General features: G+C 42.6%; 1 protein-coding gene across 1 annotated transcript in view; it reads left to right on the top strand.

The window, feature by feature from the left end:
• Positions 1-23,050, top strand: part of ABRAXAS2 (abraxas 2, BRISC complex subunit) — a 141,308-nt gene that overhangs the window by 5,511 nt on the left and 112,747 nt on the right. The window contains 1 exon segment of the mRNA XM_030202556.1: positions 19,812-19,902. Coding sequence (XP_030058416.1) covers positions 19,812-19,902 — 91 coding nt within the window.

Genomic DNA, 23,050 nt, shown 5'->3' with positions numbered 1-23,050 from the left:
TTTGTGTCATTGCGAATTAATTACCTCACTAGTTACTCTCATCTCAAGGTCATTTATAAATATATTAAAAAGCAAGCGGTCCCCAGCACAGACCCCTGAGGGAAACCCCACTAACTACCCTTCCCACGAGAATAATGACCTTTCAACCCTACTCTCTGCTTCCTTACTTTTAACCAGCTCTTAATCCATAATAACTACACTGCCTCTGATCCAGACTCTCCCGTTTCTTTGGAGTCTTTAATGAGGCACTTTGTCACATACCTTCTGAAAATCTAGATATACAATATCGACACAGCTCACCCTTTTGTCCAATGTTTGTTCAACCCCCTCAAAAATGCAGTAGGCTTTTGTGAGGCAAGACTTTCCCTTTGCTAAATCCGTTATGACTTTGTCTCAGTAGCCCAAGCTTTATGTGCTCTGTAATTTTATTCTTAATAATAGCCTCCACCATTTTTCCCGGCACCGGTCTATAATTTCCTGGATCTCCTCTGGAATCCTTTTTAAAAATCGGCGTTACATTGGGCACTCTCCAGTCTTCCGGTGTCACACCTGATTTTAGGGATAAATTGCATATTACTACCAGTAGCTCCACAAGTTCATTTGGTCTGTGCTTCCACAGTGGTATTTTTAAACAACATCCATGCTTAATTTAAAGTTCTAACTTTTGCGGCCGATCCTTTTAGGTTCTTTTTAACCGTTTTTCTCATTTTATTGTAGTTGCCCATTCAAAATTAAACGCTTCTACAGTAGATTTACAATAGGTGTAAATGGATATGTGGTAAATCTCTGCCTTTTGGATTACAAATGTCAATTGAAGGATCCGTTATTTGAAGATGCTGTTTGAACTGTGGACTGCTGATTTTTCAGATGATGATTTTCTGAGAGGTGTATGCATTTTTAAAATATTTGTGGGAGAGAGGTTCTGGAAGCCAAATTTAGGCTCTTAGGTAGAAAGCTCAAATCCAGATCATCTAGGGTAGCATTTTCTGAAATGCTACCTGTTCCACGTGCAGGGCCCAAGAGACAGGCAGAGCTCCAGAGTCTCAATGCGTGGATGAGACGATGGTGCAGGGAGGAGGGTTTTAGATTTGTTAGGAACTGGGCAACATTCTGGGGAAGGGGAAGCCTATTCCGAAAGGATGGGCTCCACCTTAACCAGGGTGGAACCAAGCTGCTGGCGTCGGCATTTAAAAAGGAGATAGAGCAGCTTTTAAACTAGAAATGGGGGGGAAGGCCGACAGTCGCTCAAAAGCGCATGGTTCGGGAAAAGGTATCTTGCAAAGATACCTCACAAACAGGGAAGATAGGGTTTCTGGATAGTGAGGTTGCACAACAGACCGTGGTAGGCCAGGTGCCCTTAAATACAACTAAAGATCAGACAAAAGATGTCAAATCAATAGTGTCAGGTACTAAGCATCATGCAAATAAGAACAACAAACATACTCTGAAATGTCTATATGCAAATGCTAGGAGTCTAAGAAATAAGATGGGAGAGTTGGAATATATTGCACTAAATGAAAAATTGGATATAATAGGCATTACTGAGACCTGGTGGAAGGAGGATAACCAGTGGGACACTGTCATACCGGGGTACAAAGTATATCGTAATGATAGGGTGGACCGGACTGGTGGAGGGGTAGCATTGTATATTAACGAGAGCCTTGACTCACATAGATTACAAATTCAGCAGGACACAAATCACACCTTTGAATCACTGTGGGTTGAAATTCCATGTATAAAAGGGAAAAAAATCGTGATAGGAGTGTACTACCGTCCGCCTCGCCAGGATGTGCAGGTAGACACAGAAATGATAAAAGAAATCAGAGACGCGAACAAAATGGGCAATGTGATAATAATGGGTGACTTCAATTATCCAAATATAGACTGGGTAAATGTAACATCGGGACACGCTACAGCGATACAATTCCTTGATGAAATCAAGGACAGCTTTATGGAGCAACTGGTGCAGGAGCCGACGAGAGAAGGAAAAATTCCAGACTTGGTCCTTAGTGGAGCGCATGATCTGGTGAGGGACGTTATGGTACTGGGGCCGCTTGATAACAGTGACCATAATATGATCAGTTTTGATATCGACCTTGAAGTAACTGTACACAGAAAGTCAAATACATTAGCGTTTAACTTTAAAAAAAGAGACTATGATAAAATGAGAAGAACGGTAAAAAAAAAAACTTAGGGGGGCAACTGAGAGAGTAAAAACTGTATAACAGGCGTGGACGCTGTTCAAAAATACCATCCTGGAGGCCCAGGCCATACATATTCCGCGAATTAGAAAAGAAAGACAGAAGTCCAAAGACACCTGGCCTGGTTGAAAAGTGAGGTGGAGGAAGCTATTAGGGCTAAAAGAAACGCCTTCAGAAAATGGAAGAATGAACCGTCTGAAAATAACAAGAAACAGCATAAGGAGTGTCAAAGCAAATGCAAGGCGCAGATTAAGAAGGCCAAGAGGGAGTATGAAAAAAAGATAGCATTAGAGGCAAAAAAACATAGTAAAATTTTTTTTCGTTATATTAAAAGCAGGAAGCTGGCAAAAGATTCGGTTGGGCCGCTGGATGACCGAGGGGTAAATGGGGCAATCAAGGAAGACAAAGACGTAGCGGAGAGACTGAATGAATTCTTTGCTTCGGTCTTCACCGAGGAAGATTTGGGTGGGATACCGGTGTCGGAAATGGTATTTCAAGCGGACGAGTCGGAGAAACTTACTGACTTCACGGTAAACCTGGAGGATGTAATGGGCACTTCGGCAAACTGAAGAGTAGCAAATCTCCTGGACCAGATGGTATTCATCCTAGAGTACTGATAGAACTGAAAAACGAGCTTGCGGAGCTACTGCTAGTGATATGCAACTTATCCTTAAAATCGAGCATGGTACCGGAAGATTGGAGGGTGGCCAATGTAACGCCCATTTTTAAAAAAGGTTCCAGGAGATGGTCACGTGACGTTATGGTGGAGAGAAGTCGTGTGTGAGCTTTTCTCCGTGGCCTGACTGCTCTTATTAGACTCAGTAATAGTTTCGGAGCCCGGAACGGAATGTTCCCTGAGACAGCATACGGCAGTGAGTGAGATAGTATAAGTACGAAACTTTAAAACAACAGGATGGCAGCGAAATCCGCACAAAAAGACAAACTCCGGGGGAAGGTACCTGAATACAAAATGGCGGCCTCTCCTCCCGAGGCAGGGCCTTCGGTGTCGTCCGCATGGGTAAGCGAGATTACATCGGAGATGACGGTGGTGATGGAGGATTTACTAGATCGACGCCTCGCCCCGCTTGACAAAAAATTAGACAATAAACTTGAACAACTAAGTTCGAAGCTGGAAGAGCTGACCAGAGAATGCGGAGCGTACCAGACCAGGACCAGCGAAGTGGAGGAAAAAATGACTGTAATGGAAGGCCGCCAAACAGATTTAATAAACCAATGCAAGGTAATGGAAGCTAAGATAGAAGATTTGGAAAACCGCTCCAGGCGGAACAATATCCGTCTGGTAGGATTACCGGAAGCTCTCGGGGGCCGCTCGTTGGAGCGAGTGCTGGAGCAATGGCTTACAAAAGCAATTGATTTTCCTGCGGAATTGGGTCCCTTACGCATAGAGAGAGCCCACAGACTAGGAGTGCGGCAAGAGGAGAGAAATAAACCAAGAGTGGTGATATGCAGAGTGTTAAACTTTGCACATAAGCAACTGATACTCCAAGCAGCGCGATCCGATAAGGCTCTGACCTTTGAGGAATCAAGGATCCTGTGTTTCCAGGATTACTCGGCCGCCATAGTGACAAAACGGCGCGCTTTTTCAGCAGTGTGCTCCCAGCTGTTTAACATGAAGATCCGATTCACACTTCAATACCCTGCCACTCTGAAAATTATATATAAAGGCACTACAAGATCATTTGTATCTGACAAAGAAGCTAGAAAATACGTGGATCAACTGGCGAAATCAGACCGTCTGGCAACGGAAGATGGCGGGCAAACTTGAAGGACTATAGAAGTGCACTTCTAAGGGATTACAAAGTACAGTGGCATAAAAAACAAGGGTATTGCGACGAGTTTAAATCTGGAGGCCCGATTGAAAAGCGGCACAGTATTTGTTTTATATTCATATTAAGGTTGACGGTTAATTGTTAGATGTTATAGTGTTAACGTTCCTCAGCCAGCAGCATTTGGATCTCGTGCCATCCTCCTTAATAAAGGCACAGAAGGAACACACGGAGGCTATCTTTGTGGACCTAAAGGCAAGGTGAGAGACCTTTTGATTGGGAAGGTTTTCAGTTGGGGGTCTTAACATCTGTGAATACACCAGATCTCTACAATTGGACAACAAGTCCAGTGTGTGTACTTTAAGCTCTGAACTCTCAAAGGGAGAGAGGTGAACATGCGGCAAGTATTGAACTTAATGCTGGAGTTATGAAGTAGATATGCTTTTAAGGAATTTTCACTGACTTAAGAAGCCATGACTCTGGTGCAAACGGGAGATGGGCTTCTGCTGAACTGGTGTTCTTGTGGACAACAGCTAAAGATAACCGAGAACATTAGGCTGAATGTTTCAACACGTGCAAAATTGTTGATTACTGCATTATATCAAGAAGAGTATGTAAGGAATAGGTTGACCCTATTAGGGTACTGTTGGGGGGGGGGGGGGGGGGGGAAATGTTTATTATAAATGTGAGACTTATATTGGTTTGAAAATGGGGAGAGGAGGTATCATCTACTAAAGGGTTAAAAGAGGAAAGAGGGGGAATATGGAGTTAGGGACTAGGAATCCCATAGAGTAGTGGGGTAAACGTTAAACGTGACGGCTTTCTATAGGGAAGCATGGAGGGATGGGGAATTTGGGAATGGGATGGGAGGGTGGGAAGGGGGACATAGGGGGGGATTTCAAAGAGAGGGAGGAACAGAGGGGTAACAGCTATTTCTCTGGAGGAGCTACATGTGTGGTTGGAAAGACAGAAAATGTTTGGTGTGTGATGTGGCGAGATGAATGAACTGAAGGGTTAGATCAAGAACAACAAAAGTACTATAAGACAGAGGGGAGCTATAGGCTGGGATGGCTCCACTCGATAACTACAAATGATCATCAGAGATTAAGCAATGAGCTAGGAGATGGGGGGGATTAAAGTAGTGACTTGGAATGTAGGGGGCATCCACTCGCCTATTAAAAGGTCAAAAATCTTACAATATCTTCAAAGAATTAAGGCAGATGTGGCCCTTTTACAAGAAACCCACCTATCGGACCTAGAACATGCAAAATTGGTCAAATGGTGGGTAGGAGATTGCATAGCTTCTGCAGCGGCGGGGCGCAAAGGGGGGGGTTGCTATTCTATTTAGAAAAGGGATTGCCTCACAGATTCACCAGTTGCACAAAGATCCGGAAGGACGATTTGTTTTTTGTAACGTTACCATTGAGAGGAGACAATTCAGGTTAGGTAACATCTATGCTCCAAACACATTAGATATGAAATTCTATAAGAAATTGACTATGATTCTCAGTGAGAATAGCTCACTTCCTGTGATCTTGGGTGGCGATTTTAACGCGGCCTGGTATCCACAGATCGATAGATCGCACCCATCAGCAGTAGGGGGACCTAAAAGAACAAGGGGGTTACCGGACATGTGTGATACTTTAGACCTCATAGACTTATGGCGCACATTGCACCCTGGGGATAGGGAATACACCCATCAATCAAGGGCACATCATACCCATTCTAGGATTGACTACCTGTTGGTCTCACGAACATTTTTTACTCATATTAATGAAGCTGTCATAGGCCCCTGTGTAATCTCCGACCATGCAGCAGTATGGATGACCTGGCAGATAGAAAACTCAGATCAGGATACAAGGGGGTGGTCGTTTCCCAGTTATCTTTATGGCAATGAAAAATTTCGAGATTTCTTAGGTAAAAAATGGGAGGAGTACAAGCAATTTAATGAAGGGACAGTACAGAGGGCCTCGATTTACTGGGAAGCAGCCAAAGCGGTGCTGAGAGGGGAAATAATTAGCTTTGCTAGCCATTATAAAAAGACCCAAGATAGGGAGATACTGCGGTTAGAGAAGCGCTTGGCTAAATTGCGGCAGCAATATGGGAGAGCCCCATGTGTTAGAGTGCGGAAAGAAATGGAGGCTGACCAAATAGCACTGAACTCATTACTTCATGAGCGAGCAGTAAAGTCTCAAGTATATTACAAATATCAATTATACAAGCATGGGGATAAGGGGGGCAAACTATTGGCAAGACTAGTGGCACCGCAGTATACATCCAAGCACATTCTAGGTATCAAAGATAGGGAGGGTAGAGTAGTGCGCACTGATAAAAAAAATACAAGAAGTCTTCCGCAGCTTCTTTCAGAATCTTTATAAAGCAGGAGACTCTCAAGGCCTACAGGGAGATGTGTATCTACAAAATGTGAGGACTCCTACACTGACACAAAGAGAACGTATAAAATTGAACACTCCTATTAGCAGCGATGAAGTCCAGTGGGCCATTGGTCAAAGCAAGTTGGGGAAGGCCCCTGGCCCTGACGGATTTAAGGCCGAATTTTATAAGCTACTGGGTGACCATATAACTCCCGCACTAACTGGGGCATTTAATGAATGGGTGGAGGAGGGGCGTCTGCCTGATCGTTTAAATCTGGCTCAAATCATAATGTTGCCCAAACCTAACCGAGACCCGTTGTTAGCATCTTCCTATAGGCCTATTTCGTTGCTAAATAATGAAGTGAAGTTGTTTGCAAAGATATTAGCTAATCGGTTAAACAAAGTATTGCCCAGGCTAGCCCATGAAGCACAGGTAGGTTTTATCCAAGACCGGTCTGTTACTAAGAACCTACGGAGTATCTTAACGGCCTTAGAAAAGCTTCGGCAAGACCCGGAACCAGCTATTTTGATCAGTTTTGATGCCGAAAAGGCCTTTGACCGGGTGGAGTGAGCTTTTTTGTTCTCCGTCTTGGATAATTATGGTTTCCAGGGTTGGTTTGTGCAAGCGATCAAGGCGCTATATTCTTCACCTCTGGCCAGAATAATGGTGAATGGGGGGAGATCTGAGGATTTTGAGATTAATAGGGGGACCAGGCAAGGCTGCCCTTTGTCCCCGTTGCTGTTTGCTCTTTATTTAGACCCCATGATCAGAGACATCCAGGATTGTCTGGCCATCAAGGGAGTGAGGATAGGTCGGCAGGAGTTCAAAATTGCGGCATTCGCCGATGATTTATTGGTCATAATAACAAATCCGCGACCATCCTTGGAAGACTTACTAGATCTTTTTCATGAATTTGGAGATTATTCAGGCTTTAAATTGAACCTGGATAAATCAGAGGCTATAGCAGTAACATCAGATACTCGTCATTTGTGGGCTGAGGGATTCCCTTTAAAATGGGCGGAACGTGCATTTCGATACTTGGGGATTCTTCTGGCAGCTAACCCTGCAGAGATATACAAACTAAATGTTAATAGGCTCTTGGAGCAGACAGAAAGGCAATTGGATGCCTGGAATGTATTGATGATGCCTTTGGGAGGCCGCATTAGTCTTATCCGGATGGTGATACTGCCTAGATGGCTATATGTCCTGCAAATATTACCGTTGCGGCTTCTTAAAAAGGACATTAGGCAATTTTATAAGGTGGTGATGAGATTTTGCTGGGCAAAAAAGAAGGCAAAACTTAAGTTGCAGTTTTTGATGGGAAATTGGAGTCAGGGAGGTTTCGGCCTACCCCATCTACGGTATTATAATATGGCCTGTCTGTTGAGAGCATTGAGAGATTGGATCTTTGGGTCTAGTATACATGTGCCGCGTGAGTTGGAGGAGGCCTTTTTTCAGCCCTTTGATTTAATCGCATTATTACATACCAGAAAACAGATGATACCAAAAGCCTTTGGACATAGTATTTTATTAATGCCCCTCTGGGATGCATGGCAATTTCTAGGGAGAAATTTAGGGGGAGACCCGAAGATATCGGAATTAATCACGATTAAAGGGAATCCAGAATTCTTACCGGGACTTGAAAACTCGGTATTTCAGCAATGGGAAACCAGAGGATATTGTAATCTAAATAATATATTAGATGCCTCAGGGAAAGTCAAACCCTTAGACCAATTGATATCACGTGCTGAACAGAGATGGAGGGATGTATTTGCATATAATCAGATCCGTCATTATGTTCAGTCCTTGGGTAAGGGGAATCTAGAGGTCAAGCTGGGAGAAAAGGTACAGGCTTTTTACGATGAGATTTCGCCTGAGACTCCATCTATTTCGGGAATTCACAGAAAATTGTGGGTCTTGATTCCGAGAGAAGGGCTGGCGCAGCTTCGGCAGAGGTGGGAAGCAGATTTAGGATTAGATTTAACCAATTGGGATATTGACAGACAAATTAAGGGGATTCCTAAATTAATTACGGGTGCCCGGTATAGGGAATGTGCTTTTAGGACACTCCATAGGGCATATTTTACACAAACACAACTGTTCCGGTCAGGAGGGATTCACTCACCAGTGTGTTTGAAATGTGGACAGCATGAAAACACATTTTACCATGCCTTTTGGGAATGTGTAAAGACACAGAGATTTTGGCAAGGAGTAGTGGAATTTTTGTCTTATATATTATCAACACGGATAATAGGCACCCCCTATCAGTTAATTTTAGACTGTTTGGGGTCATTCGGGGGTTTGTCAGCGGCTAAGATATTGCTGTGCCGTAAGCTGAGTTTAGTAGCTAGGAAATGCATACTGCAGGTCTGGGTGTCAGAGAGTCCACCAGAATATTGGCATTGGCGTAACCAAGCACATCAATTGATGGCCTGGGAAGCGCGGGAAGCAAGAGGATCCTGTAAACGTAAAAAGCGCTTCCTTAGTATTTGGGGCCCACTCTTGGGGACTCTAACTCAGAAAGGTAGAAGCCATATTCTTAATACGATGTGAATCTGCTGGGATACTACACACGATAAGAAGGAATATCCTGCGGCTTACAACCACACACACATAAGACTATACATCTGATTCCCAAGATAGGTAAGGTAGGATAGGACAGAGGAGTGGGGAGGGAAAGTAGGAAGGGGGGGGGTTAGGGGGGTTAAGTATATTCAATGGCAAATGACAACATAAAAATACATGTCCCAGGGATATAATGGGGATTTGATTAAGGTGGGCCACAAGGGTGTGGTGACTTGCATGTTTGGGATAGCTCCAAATTCAACGATAGACATATAACACTGAGGTGAAAGACTGGGGCTATTCCTAATTATGATGCATGATGGTTTCCTATATATGACTCCGTTGGAGATAGTTTAAGTTTGATTTTTGTATATTTAATAGTGAAGATATAAAAATTGTATGGTTTACAGTGGAACTGTTGATAGGGTACAACCAATGGAGCAGGGGGGAGAAACAAAATGTTAAAACGTAAGGTTGGAATGTACCTGAGGAGTTCTATTGTAGAGAATCAAATGTACCGGAGAATTTTGGCTGAATTATGGTCCATTTCTATTCTTGATGTTGTCATTAATAAAAAATTGTTGAACTATAAAGGGGAGATTGGGGTGGGGGGGAAGGGGAGGAAAGGATGTAAAATAATGATGATGATGTTAGACTAGATGCATATGTACAATTATGACATGACTGAATGTTTACAAAATGTTTGACTTTATTGGTTTTGTTTGACATGGTACATCATCAATAAAAACCGTTGAAATATAAAAAAGGTTCCAGGGGAGATCCGGGAAATTATAGACCGGTGAGTCTGACGTCGGTGCCGGGGAAAATGGTAGAGGCTATTATTAAAAACAAAATTACAGAGCACATCCGAGGACATGGATTACTGAGACCAAGTCAGCATGGCTTTTGTGTGGGGAAATCTTGCCTGACCAATTTACTTCAATTCTTTGAAGGAGTGAACAAACATGTGGACAAAGGGGAGTCAGTTGATATTGTGTATCTGGATTTTCAAAAGGCGTTTGACAAGGTACCTCATGAAAGGCTACAGAGGAAATTGGAGGGTCATGGGATAGGAGGAAATGTCCTATTGTGGATTAAAAACTGGTTGAAGGATAGGAAACAGAGAGTGGGGTTAAATGGGCAGTATTCACAATGGAGAAGGGTAGTTAGTGGGGTTCCTCAGGGGTCCGTGCTAGGACCGCTGCTTTTTAATATATTTATAAATGATTTAGAGATGGGAGTAACTAGCGAGGTAATTAAATTTGCTGATGACACAAAGTTATTCAAAGTCGTTAAATCGCGACAGGATTGTGAAAAATTACAAGAGGACCTTACGAGACTGGGAGACTGGGCGGCTAAATGGCAGATGATGTTTAATGTGAACAAGTGCAAGGTGATGCATGTGGGGAAAAAAGAACCCAAATTATAGCTACGTCATGCAAGGTTCCACGTTAGGAGTTACTGACCAAGAAAGGGATCTGGGTGTCATCGTCGATAACACAATGAAACCTTCTGCTCAGTGTGCTGCTGCGGCTAAGAAAGCGAATAGAATGTTGGGTATTATTAGGAAAGGTATGGAAAACAGGTGTGAGGATGTTATAATGCCGTTGTATCGCTCCATGGTGCGACTGCACCTTGAGTATTGTGTTCAATTCTGGTCGCCGCATCTCAAGAAAGATATAGTAGAATTGGAAAAGGTGCAGCAAAGGGCGACTAAAATGATAGCGGGGATGGGACGACTTCCCTATGAAGAAAGACTAAGGAGGCTAGGGCTATACAGCTTGGAGAAGAGACGGCTGAGGGGAGACATGATAGAGGTATATAAAATAATGAGTGGAGTGGAACAGGTGGATGTGAAGCTTTCCAAATATACTAGGACTAGGGGGCATGCGATGAAACTACAGTGTAGTAAATTTAAAACAAATCGGAGAAAATTTGTCTTCACCCAACGTGTAATTAAACTCTGGAATTCGTTGCCGGAGAAAGTGGTGAAGGCGGTTAGCTTAGCAGAGTTTAAAAAGGGGTTGGACGGTTTCGTAAAGGACAAGTCCATAAACCACTACTAAACGGACTTGGAAAAATCCAAAATTCCAGGAATAACATGTATAGAATGTTTGTACATTTGGGAAGCTTGCCAGGTGCCCTTGGCCTGGATTGGCCGCTGTCGTGGACAGGATGCTGGGCTCGATGGACCCTTGGTCTTTTCCCAGTATGGCATTACTTATTTACTTATGTACTTATGAATGTTCTATGCATTCTAATGTTGTTTGATGGTTTGTTCTTCTGCCTTTTTTTTGGGGGGGGGGGGGGGATAAGAATTTGTCTCTATGTTTTGGGAGCGTTTTTCTTCCCATTCTTTTTTTCAGGTAGTACTTAGGACGCCATTATGAGTTTATCTGCTAATTGTACGCAGCGCCCGATAGTTTTGAGACCACATTTATTTATAAAATATTTAAATAGATCACCGAATGCATTGGACGTACATGCTGTTTGTTTGAACTGTTGTGAATATTTTTAGGTCTGTACCTTTCTTTAATGTGTTTGAAATATACAGTATGGTAGATAGTCATCGGGGTGGGGTTGGGGGGTCTGCTTATATACTATGTAAACCGTTTTGAATGTAGTTGCAAAAACCATAGAAAGGTGGCATATCAAGTGCCATTCCCATACCCTAGTTTTGCCCTTCCTTTACACCATTTTTTTGGCAAAGAACATCAAAAGAAATGCAAATAAATCCAGGCTGGCAGGAGCAGTCGCCAGTATACTACTGACGTCACCTTCAATCTCCCAGTGTTTTTTTATGTTTACTGTAGACCACGAAACATTTGATACAGGCAAAATTCGCTGCAATGCGGCTATATTGGGTCATTGCAAATTAATAAAATCAGTTTGCAATTGTATATGCCTTAGACCATCGTCACTCCTTGCTTCTGGTTGTTGAACTCTGTAGTTTGTTCTTTTTCTTTCTTCCTGGATCACCTGTAAATAGGCAAACCTTTCCTGGTAACGCTTCTATCCTCTGAGTGAACTCTTGTGGCTTCACATTCAACTAGTTTCTGACCCTGCCATCACTTTATGGCTTATATGAGTGGCTTTCAGTTTATTTATAAGTTGTGAATGTGGGATAAGGGAAATGATTTATGACATTGATAATATCATCATCATTGATATGGGCCCTTTCAGAGTATGCAATTGCATTGGCCTATGTTTTGTTTTCTTCTTTTCATCCTTTACAAATTGGGTATTGATGTATCTTTGTGGATCTTCTTTTACATTCTTTGTTCCGGTTGTTGTAGTTAAATGTGATTACCACCACCAATAACAAATTTTACAAAAAAAACAAAGTCATTGTGGAACCTTGTTAAAGGCCTTGCCAAAATGTACACACGCCACATCTAGTGCTGTCCTCAGATCCAACTCTCTGATTACCCAGTCAAAGAATTTGATCAGACTAGTCTGACAAGATCTACCTCTACTAAAATCATTCTGGTGTAAATTCTATTATCCACTTAATTCCTGGAACTGCATTATCCTCTGTTTAGCAACATTTCCAATAACTTATGCACCACCAAGGTCAAACTAATTGGTCTGTAGTTCCCAGCCTCTTCCTTACTTTTGCTTTCAGGGAGAGGAACAACATTCACGCATCTCCTCTTGTTCTGCCTCCATATTCATGGAGTTAGGGTGCATTCTTATGTATGTTTAATATGAGTATTGTTTGTATTCAATTGCATTGTCTGTGTATAGATAGCGTGTTTCCACGAAAATAAGACAGTGTCTTATATTAATTTTTGCTCCCAAAGATGCGCTAGGTCTTATTTTCAGGGGATGTCTTATTCGGGAGTAGTAGGGGGTCTGTGGCGGTCGGGAACAGTATTGAAGTGGGGGGGTGGTATCCTGCAGGAGTAGGCCGTGGCTCGCCTATCTGCCCACAGTGACTCGAGCGGAGCAGAGCCGCCCTGGCCGGGCTAGGAATGGAGGAGGGGTATGCACTAGGGAAGGTAATGGAATGTGGGGCCAGGCTGCTCTGGCTGGGGGTCTCGGGAGGTTGTTAGAGGGCTTAGGGTGCAGGATCATCCCTACCGTATTACAAACGTTAAAAAAAAATTCTACGGTAGCTCCATTCCCCGTTGGTGGCGCTTTATGCGCTCCTCCTGTACATTCGCAACACTTTCCATCCTTCTAGTCTGACTTAGCTCTTGGGCGATGGAGCAGCGCCAAAAGGGCTCAGTTACTCATTTTCTTTTCTTTCATTATTTCTGCAAGGGGGATGTTTCTTTTCTTTCCGGGCTCACTTACCGGTAGTTCATCTTCACAAAAGCGTGAAGGAGGATGGTAGGAGTCCGCTGGACGATAGATTTTCCACCTCAGTCTTGTTTCTTGCATTTCTTTAATGTTATTTCGTCTTTGGGTTGCAGCAAAAAAAATTAAGGTTTCTGTGTCCATGTCCCATCGGGGCCAAACAAAATCTTTGCTAGGTCTTACTTTCAGGGGAGACCTTATATTTAGCAATTCAGCAAAACCTCTACTAGGTCTTATTTTCAGGGGATGTCTTATTTTCGGGGAAGCAGGGTAGCTTTGAGGCATATTTTCAAAGCACTTAGCCTTCCAAAGTTCCATAGAAACCTGTGGAACTTTGGAAGGCTAAGTGCTTTGAAAATATGCCTCATTGTGTACTAAGCTTCCCCCACCCTGCCTCCTATAGTTTGCAGTATCCTGTGATTGACTCCTTGTGAGTTTCTCTATTGGCTGAGCTAGGGCCATCCCTCCCTCTCTGCCCCTGTGGGCTGTGTGAGAGGGCCCAGTCTTGCTAGCAAGCTTTGTGATCTGCTGTTCTAGGGCTAATTCCTCCTTAATCTACTGTAATTTTAGTGCTTTTTTTGTAGAAAAAAAGGTGTCTGAACTCATGGGTGGGGGTCACCACATGGCTCCACCCCTATATTAGCCACACCCCTTTATTAGCCACACCCCTTTTACCAGCCATGGCGCATATAAACAGACATCATTGAAAATATTATACTAGTATAGGAGAAAAAAATAACGTGATTTTTTTCATAAGCACATAAGCACCGCCATACTGGGAAAGACCAAGGATCCATCAAGCCCAGCATCCTGTCTCCGACAGCAGCCAATCCGGGCTTCAAAAACCTGGCAACCCCCCCCCCTCCCCCCCCTCCCCCCAAAAAATTTAAATGGACTTTTTCCTCAGGAATCTGTCCAAACCCCCTTTAAATTCCGTAAGGTCAGCTGCTGTCACTACATTCTCCGGCAACAAGTTCCAGAGTCTTAACTAGACGCTGAGTAAAGAAAAACTTTCTCCCATTTGTTTTAAATCTACCATATTCTAGCTTCATCTTGTGTCCCCTGGTTTTGTTGTTGTTTGAAAGTGTAAACAATCACTTCACATCTGTCCGCTCTACTCCGCTCATTATCTTGTAGACTTGTATTATATCACCCCTCAGCCGCCTTTTCTCCAAGCTGAAGAGCCCTAACCTTCTCAGCCTTTCCCCATAGGGAAGTTGTTCCATTCCCTTTATCATTTTCTTCACCCTTCTCTGCACCTTTTCTAATTCCTTTATATCTTTTTTGAGATGCGGCGACCAGAATTGGACACACTACTCGAGGTGCGGTCGCACCATGGAGCGATACAACGGCATTATAACATCCTCGTGTTTGTTTTCCATCCCTTTCCTAATAATACTCAACATTCTGTGCGCTTTCTTAGGCGCCGCAGCACACTGGGCAGACGTTTTTAGCGTCTTATAAACGATGACTCCCAGATCCCTTTCTAGGTTCGTAACTCCTAACGCGGAACCTTGCATGACATAGCTGTAATTCGGGTTCCTCTTACCCACATGCGTCACTTTGCACTTGTCAACACTGAACTTCATCTGCCACTTGGACGCCCAACCCCCAGTCTCGCAAGGTCCTCCTGTAATCTTTCACACTCCTCCTGCGACAAGACGACCCTGAATAATTTTGTGTCATCTGTGAATTTAATTACCTCACTAGTTACTCCCATCTTTAGGTCATTTATAAATATGTTAAAAAGCAGCAGTCCCAACACAGACCCCTGCGGGACCCCACTAACTACCCTTCTCCACTGAGAATACTGACCATTCAACCCTACTCTTTGCTTCCTATCTTTCAACCTGCTCTTAATCCATAGTAATACCCTACCTCCGATCCCATGACTCTCCAGTTTCCTCAGGAGTCTTTCATGAGGCACTTTGTCAAACGCCTTTTGAAAATCCAGATACACAATATCCACCGGCTCCTCATTGTCCACATGTTTGTTCACCCCCTCAAAAAAATGCAGTAGATAGGCAAGACTTCCCTTCACTAAATCCGTGCTGACTTTGTCTCATCAGCCCATGTTTTTGTATGTGCTCTGTAATTTTATTCTTGATAATATCCTCTACCATTTTGCCCGGTATCGATGTCAGACTCACCAGTCTATAATTTCCCGGATCTCCTCTGGAACCTTTTTTAAAAATCGACGTAACATTGGCTACCCTCCAGTCTTCTGGTACCACACTCGATTTTAGGGATAGATTGCATATTACTAATAGTAGCTCTACAAGTTCATTTTTCAGTTCTATTAATACTCTGGGATGAATACCATCAGATCCTGGTGATTTACTACTCTTCAGTTTGCAGAACTGGCCCATTACATCCTCCAAGTTTACAGAGAATTTGTTTAGTTTCTCCGACTCACCTGCTTCAAATATGCTTTCCAGCGCCGGTGTCCCTCCCAAATCCTCGGTGAAGACCAAAGTAAAGAATTAATTTAATTTCTCCGCCACGACTCGGTCATCCCTGATTGCCCCTTTAACTCCATTTTCATCCAGCGGCCCAACTGATTCTTTAGCCAGCTTCCTGCTTTTAATGTATGTAAAAAAATGTTTACTATGTATTTTCGCTTCTAACGCTTACTTTTTTCAAAATCCTTTTTTGCCCTCCTTATCTCCGCTTTGCATTTCTGTAAGCTGTTACAGCTCCAGTATACCCAGTGCAAAATAAGACAGCAGATGTAAATTCTCAAATTGGACATATTCCAAGCACTAAAATGAAAATAAAATGATTTTTGTTCTACCTTTATTGTCTGGTGACTTTGTTTTTCTATCCCTATTGGTCCCAGTCTCTGATTCTGCTGCTCTCTATCTGTTCTCTTAACACCGTTTCCTGGGCTTCCTTTCTATATTTCTTTACTTTCCTCCTTTCTTCTTAATTTCTTGCCCTACATCCATAAGTAAAAGCTGTGTCCTCCTCCATGGAATTGACTGGAGGAGGTATAACGTGGATGCAGTTTTTGCCTATTTTCTCCATCCATGTGCATTTTTTCTCCTCTTCCCTTTCCCTCATCTCCACCCATGTGCATCTTCTTCTTTTCTTTTTTTCTTTCCTCCTCTCCATCCTTGTCCAGCACTTCTCTCTCCTCTCCTCCATCCATGGTCCAGCATTTCTCCTCTCTCTTCTCTCCCCTGTATCTATATAAAGCAATAATTCTCTCTCCCCTCTCCTCCATCCGTCCAGCATTTCTCCTTTCTCCCCGCCAACCCCTCCATCCATCCATATCCAGCAATTCTCCTCTGTCTCCTTCTCTCCTCTCCATCCATTTCCAGCATTTCTCCTCTCTTCCCTGCCCTCCCATCCATGTGCATCTCCTTCCTGTCTTCCCTCCCCTCCATCCATGTGCATCTTCTTCCTGTCTTCCCTCCCCTCCATCCATGTGCATCTCCTTCCTGTCTTCCCTCCCCTCCATCCATGTCCAGCATATCTCCTCTCTCCCCTGTCCTCCCCTTCCATCTATGTCCAGCAGATCTCTCTTCCCTGACCTCCCCTCCAGTCCATGTCCAGTATGTGTCCTCTCTCCCCTGCCATCCCCTCCCATCCATTTCCAGCGATTCTCCCCCCTCCCCTCCCCTCTCATCCATGTCTAGTGATTCTTCTTCCCCCAGACCATCCTCCTTCTCCACTGCCTAACTGCCTGCCAGTGAAGCGATTAAGAGAGGCTGCCAGTGGCGGACTCAGCAGCGCGAATGGTGCAGCGATTGAGAGAGGCTGGCCGCGTCGGAGCTTTCCTCTGCAAGTCCCGCCTATGCGAAAACAGGAAGTTGAAACAAAGTAGGTGGGACTCGCAGAGGTAAGCTCCGACGCGGCCAGCCTCTCTCAATCGCTGCGCCATTCACGCTGCGGAGTCCGTAAAAAAACAGTAGGGGGAGTGAGAGGAAGGGTGCAGGACTCGCAAGGGGAAAAAAGGTGCTGGTACTGTACCAGCACAAAAAAAGCCCTGTGTAATTCTTTCAAGATTATTCACCAACTCCCCAAGTCATTCCCCTTTTCTTTACCCTGAGTATCTCCCCCTTATTTCCTTTGAGAGCCACAGCTTTTCCTTTTGGCTGAAGTTCTGATCATCTCCTTGCCTTTTGAGTGGCTAGATTAAGACTCTGTGCAGAGGGCAATAATTCTGTCTAAGCAACTGAACTGTAAGTTGGATTTTCTTTGTTCTGAGTACTACAATAAAGAAGATTTGCTTAAGAATTGAGACTCTACTGGTAAAGCTTCTAATTGAGGATGGTTAAAGCTGGCTGTTGAAGCTACTCTATATTTCTCCTAGAACAGCACTCCACTTCCTCTGGGGCCACTTCAGACTCCAAGGAAGCAAGAACTTCACACGTGAAGCAATGAGCATTCAAATATCCAAGCAAGAGAGTGGTGTCTCGATCACAGGGTTGTAAAAGAGTGTGGTAATGCAGTGGCCAGAATGCATACGGAGAAGCATAACCAGTAGGAAAAAGGAGGTGCTGCTGCCTTTACAAAAATCGATGGGATCTGATCATGGAATTCTGTCTAATTCATAAGAATAGCCATACTGGGTCAGACCAGTGGTCCATCTAGCCCAGTATCCTGTTTCAAACAGTGGCCAATCCAGGTCACAAGTACCTGGCAGAAACCCAAACAGTAGCAACATTCCATGCTACCAATTCCTGGGCAAGCAGTGGCTTCCCCATGTCAATCTTGATAGACTATAGACTTTTCCTCCAAGAACTTGTCAAAACTTTTTCTAAACCCGCTGTTACCACATCTTCAGGGAGTTAGCTCCAGAGCTTAACTATTCATTGAGTGAAAAAAATTCCCTCGTATTTGTTTTAAAAGTATTTCCATGTAACTTCATTAAGTGTACCCTAGTCTTTGTACATTTTTGAAAGAGGAATCAATTCACTTCTATTCATTCTACAGAGTTTGTAGACCTCAATCATATCTCCTGTCAGCCTTCTGTTTTCCAAGCTGAAGAACCCTAACCTCTTTAGCTTTTCCTTTCCAAAAAGATATAGTTTAAATGGTGTCTAGAGAATGGTTACCAAAGTGATAGAGTTTCCATTATAAGCCCTATAAAGCTGGATTTGAAAACCTGCATTCTGGTATAAATTCTCCCTGCAGTATTCCTTGCTGACTCCAGGAGCAGAGGATCAGAACACATGCAGACTGTGAAAAATAGCAGGAGGACCTTAGGAAACTAGAAGACTGGACATCCAAATGACAAATGAAATGTAATGTGGACAAATGCAAAGTGATGCACATTGGAAAGGGTAATCCAAATCATAGTTACCTGGTGTTAGGGTCCACCTTAGGAGTCGGCACCCAAGAAAAACATCTAAGTGTCATTGTAGACAATATGCTGAAATCTTCTACCCAGTGTATGGCAGCAGCCAAAAACGCAAACAGGTTACTAGGAATTAAGAGGCATTATAATGCCTCTAGGATGCTCCATGGTATGACCTCACCTTGTGTATTGTGTTCAGTTCTGGTCGCCATTTCTCAAAAATATATAGCTAAATTAGAAAGGGTTCAAAGAAGAGCAACCAGAATGATAAATGGGATGTCACTCCTTTCATAGGAGGAAAGGCTGAAGAGGTTAGGGCTCTTCAGCTTGGAAAAGAGACAGCTGAGGGGAGATATAATTGAGGTCTACAAATTCCTGAGTGGTGTAGAATGAGTAAAAGTGAATCGATTTTTCACTCTTTCAGAATGTACAAAGACCATGGGGACAAATACATGGAAATTCTTTTAAAAGAAATAGGAGGAAATATTTTTTCACTCAAAGAATAGTAGCTGGAACTTGCTGCTGGAGGCTGTGAAAACAGCGGTTAGCGTATCTTGGTTTAAAAAAAGGTTTGGATAAATTCCTGGAGGAAAAGTTGAGTCTATTGGAATGCTCTCCCGCGGGAGGTGTTGGAGATGAAAACGGTAATGGAATTTAAAAATGCGTGGGATAAACATAAAGGAATCCTGTTCAGAAGGAATGGATCCTCAGAAGCTTAGCGGAGATTGGGAGGCGGGGCTAGTGCTGGACAGACTTCTATGGTCTGTGCCCTGAAAATGGCAGATACAAATCAAGGTCAGGTATCACACATGAGTTTATCTTGTTGGGCAGACTGGATGGACCATACAGGTCTTTCTCTGCCGTCATCTACTATGTTACTATTGAGATTGACATGGGGAAGCCGCTGCTTGCCCTGGAATTGGTAGCATGGAATGTTGCTACTATTTGAGTTTCTGCCAGGTACTTGTGACCTGGATTGGCCACTGTTGGAAACAGGATGCTGGATTAGATGAACCCTTGGTCTGACCCAGTATGGCTGTTCTTATGGGAATCAAACCTGCATCCCTCTGCATGACAGTACCAACATTTGGGCCAGCCTTGGTGATTTTTGAATGCCGTTTTTTAGGACTTGGGTGGCTCCTTTGGTTCTGAAGAGATTATGATATATGGTGGGAAGGAGAATTTTTCACCTGTTTGCTTGATGAAAATCAGTTTCTTGCATTTTTTGTACTGTGGATCTTGATCGCAGAAGCTTACTGTACTGTTTAATTGTAGGAAGGATTCCTGCTTGGGGAGATAAGACAAGAAGAGACCTTCAGCATCAATGATTCCCAGATGAGCAACAGCGAATTTGTGCAAATCATTGGTAAGTGGGAATAAGAAGACTGCTATTACCAAAAATAAGAGATGTAGGCAGACCATGCGTAGTGTACCCACTCTACATGCAAAAAGGTCCAGTTAAGTTGAATAGCTGATCAATAGTAAACCTTCTACGTAAACTTATAAGGATCTGCAAGTGGCAATATGAATAGATTTAAATTATACCTGCCTAGGCATTGGTTATTGGAGAATACAAATATCCCTAGAACACAGTAACCAGGTGGAAGACAACCTTATAGTCAGATTGACCATATATTTTGGTGTGTTTCCATATGAAATCCTATGATTTAGAGTGCAAATCTTAAACTAACACCATGCCTCAATAGGAAACCAGTGCAAACTACAAAATAACAGTGTCACTGTATGGAATATGTCTCTCAAAAATCAGTTTTGCCAGCAGCCATATAGTAATAACAGGACCTCCCAAGTACTGCAAGTTACAGTAGTCTAACTGTACTACCCACTCAAAACCATCTTGAAGAAAATACTTTGTGCTGAAATTGTCATGATTTAATAAATACTTTTTGAATCGTTTAATTTGCAGTGCCATTAAAAGATGTGGATTCAGTATTACCCTTAAAGTTCTCAAAGAAGATTCTTATTTAAAATAGAGAGTCTATAATAGGCTGGTTCTTTTGTAAGATGGTCTGAGCCATATGATCTTGGTCTTTTCCAGTATTTAATTTCAGCCTAAACTGGTTGGCCCAGCATTCCAGTAAATGATATTAAAGAAGGAATCATCATTACATCACTTCGGGATTGGTGGAAACATACTTAACTGGATCAAGGGTTTTCTAACCACCAGAACTTACCAAGTAAAACCAAATTCAAACATATCACCGCCGTGGAAAGCAGACTGTGGTGTACCTCGAGGATCACCACTATCACCAATACTCTTCAACATAATGATGATCCCATTGGCCAAAGCCTTATCCACCCATGGCCTCAACCCGTTCATTTATGCAGACGATGTCACAATCTACATCCCCTTCAGACACGATCTAACAGAAATCACCAACGAAATCAAGCTCTGCTTGAACACCATGGACTCATGGGCAAATTCATTCCAACTGAACACCGAAAAAACACACTGCCTCATCCTCTCATCTCAACACAATAAGTACAATCCTACAACCATAAACACCCCCAGACCACACCCTCCCTATCTCAAACAGCCTAAAAATACTCGGCGTCACAATCGACCGCAACCTTACTCTTGAGAGCCAAGTAAGCTCTACAACAAAGAAAATGTTCCATTCAATGTGGAAACTTAAACGCCTAAAACCTTTCTTCCCAAGAGCAACATTTCATAAACTAATGCAATCAATGGTACTAAGCCACGTAGAGTACTGCAACGGAATCTATGCGAGATGTAAAGAACAACTCACAAAGAAACTCCAGACCACCCAGAACACAGCAGCCAGGCTGATATTTGGTAAAACACGATTCGAAAGTGCCAAACCCCTACGAGAAAAACTACATTGGCTCCCAATTAATGAACGCATTTCCTTCAAAATCTGCACCTTGATCCACAAAATTATCTACGGTATATTTCCAGGTTACATGATAGACCTCATATATCTACCAAACAGAACCGGATCATCTCGAACATACCTAAACCTCCACTACCCAAACTGCAAAGGACTCAAATACAAAGCAACCTCTGCAACCAGCTTCTCCTACATAGGCACACAATTATGGAACGCACTACCAAAAACACTGAAAACAATCTACGACCACCTAAACTTCAGGAAATCATTAAAAACGTACCTGTTCAAAAGGGCATATCCTACTGAACCAACATAGATGTCTACATTCTGCAACACGGCAAACCCTATGATCGTATTGGACATTATTTAACCTTCCCTCTCTTTGACCCCATTGTATCTGATTCAAATGTAATTTCACCTTATATTTGTTTCTCTACCGGTCTTGGCAATCGCCTTACGGAATTATGTAAGCCACATTGAGCCTGCAAATAGATGGGAAAATGTGGGATAGAAATGTAATAAATAATAATAATCATCCACACATTCATAGAAAGATCAAAAAATGCTTAAAGTAAACATCAAAACATTAAAGAGAATTGGGGAAGGTGGGGAGCCCTGTGGTACCCCTACCACTGACTTCCAAGGGTCTGAAAATTGCATCTGCACCCTATTTGCCCTTTGTTGTTAAAACCTTTCAAACCAAGATCTAACATTTCCAGTATATCCCATATCTCCTAAAACTTTCAATAATATGGAATAATCTACCAAACAAAGCTGATGATAGATCAAAATCTAGGAAAATAACTTGATTACCCTGAGATTAAAAAACAAACAACAAAAGAACCTCTGACTTCAGAGATCAAGGAGCTCAGAAGTGTCTCAGTACTAAAATCATTTCTGATCCTTAATTGGATTTCCATTAACAAATCATTCTTACCAGATATTTGTTTATTGAGCCACAGAGCCCTCCATAATTTTTTCAAAAATAGGAATATGGGCTGTTGGTCCACAGTTGGCTGTAGGCAAAGCTAGCTACAGTATAGTGCTTTTTATACGCACTATAAGAGTAGGAAGGGTAAATTGTGTAATCGTAGCTGTTACCAGGATTTTCTAAAACACCTGTCCCACAAATTATACGAATCCAAGTTCTATAACTCCTGGGAATGACACCAGGCCAATGTAATATAAAAATAAAGGCTATTTACAAGCATGTAAAATAATCAGAAAATACAGTACACAAGGAGAAGAGGCTGACCACAGACTAAACTAACTCGGGAAATGATGATTATGATGATAAAAACTCTTATTAGTTGTTCAAGGGACCCAACACGGCCCATGTTTCGACGCACCAAGGCATCTGCTTCAGGGGTCACAAATTGTATTCTGAAAAAATAAATATATATATATATATACAATTCAAAAAACTAAATAAATAAAAAGGATTAAAACTGAAATACAATAAAAAAGATATTTAAACAATAATATCGGACTCTATATTTCTTTTGTTTAGCAGCGGACATATTAACAAAGAAAATGTTTATCATATTTATGAACCTACAATGTTCACCAGCAGATATATTAATAAAGCAGAATATTTTATCTACGTCAGGTATGAATGGATTATGGAGGAACATCTCATTCTAT

This window comes from Microcaecilia unicolor, chromosome 5, assembly GCF_901765095.1.
Source record: "Microcaecilia unicolor chromosome 5, aMicUni1.1, whole genome shotgun sequence".
Lineage (NCBI taxonomy): Eukaryota > Metazoa > Chordata > Amphibia > Gymnophiona > Siphonopidae > Microcaecilia > Microcaecilia unicolor.
This window is presented reverse-complemented; position numbering and strand designations above follow the sequence as displayed.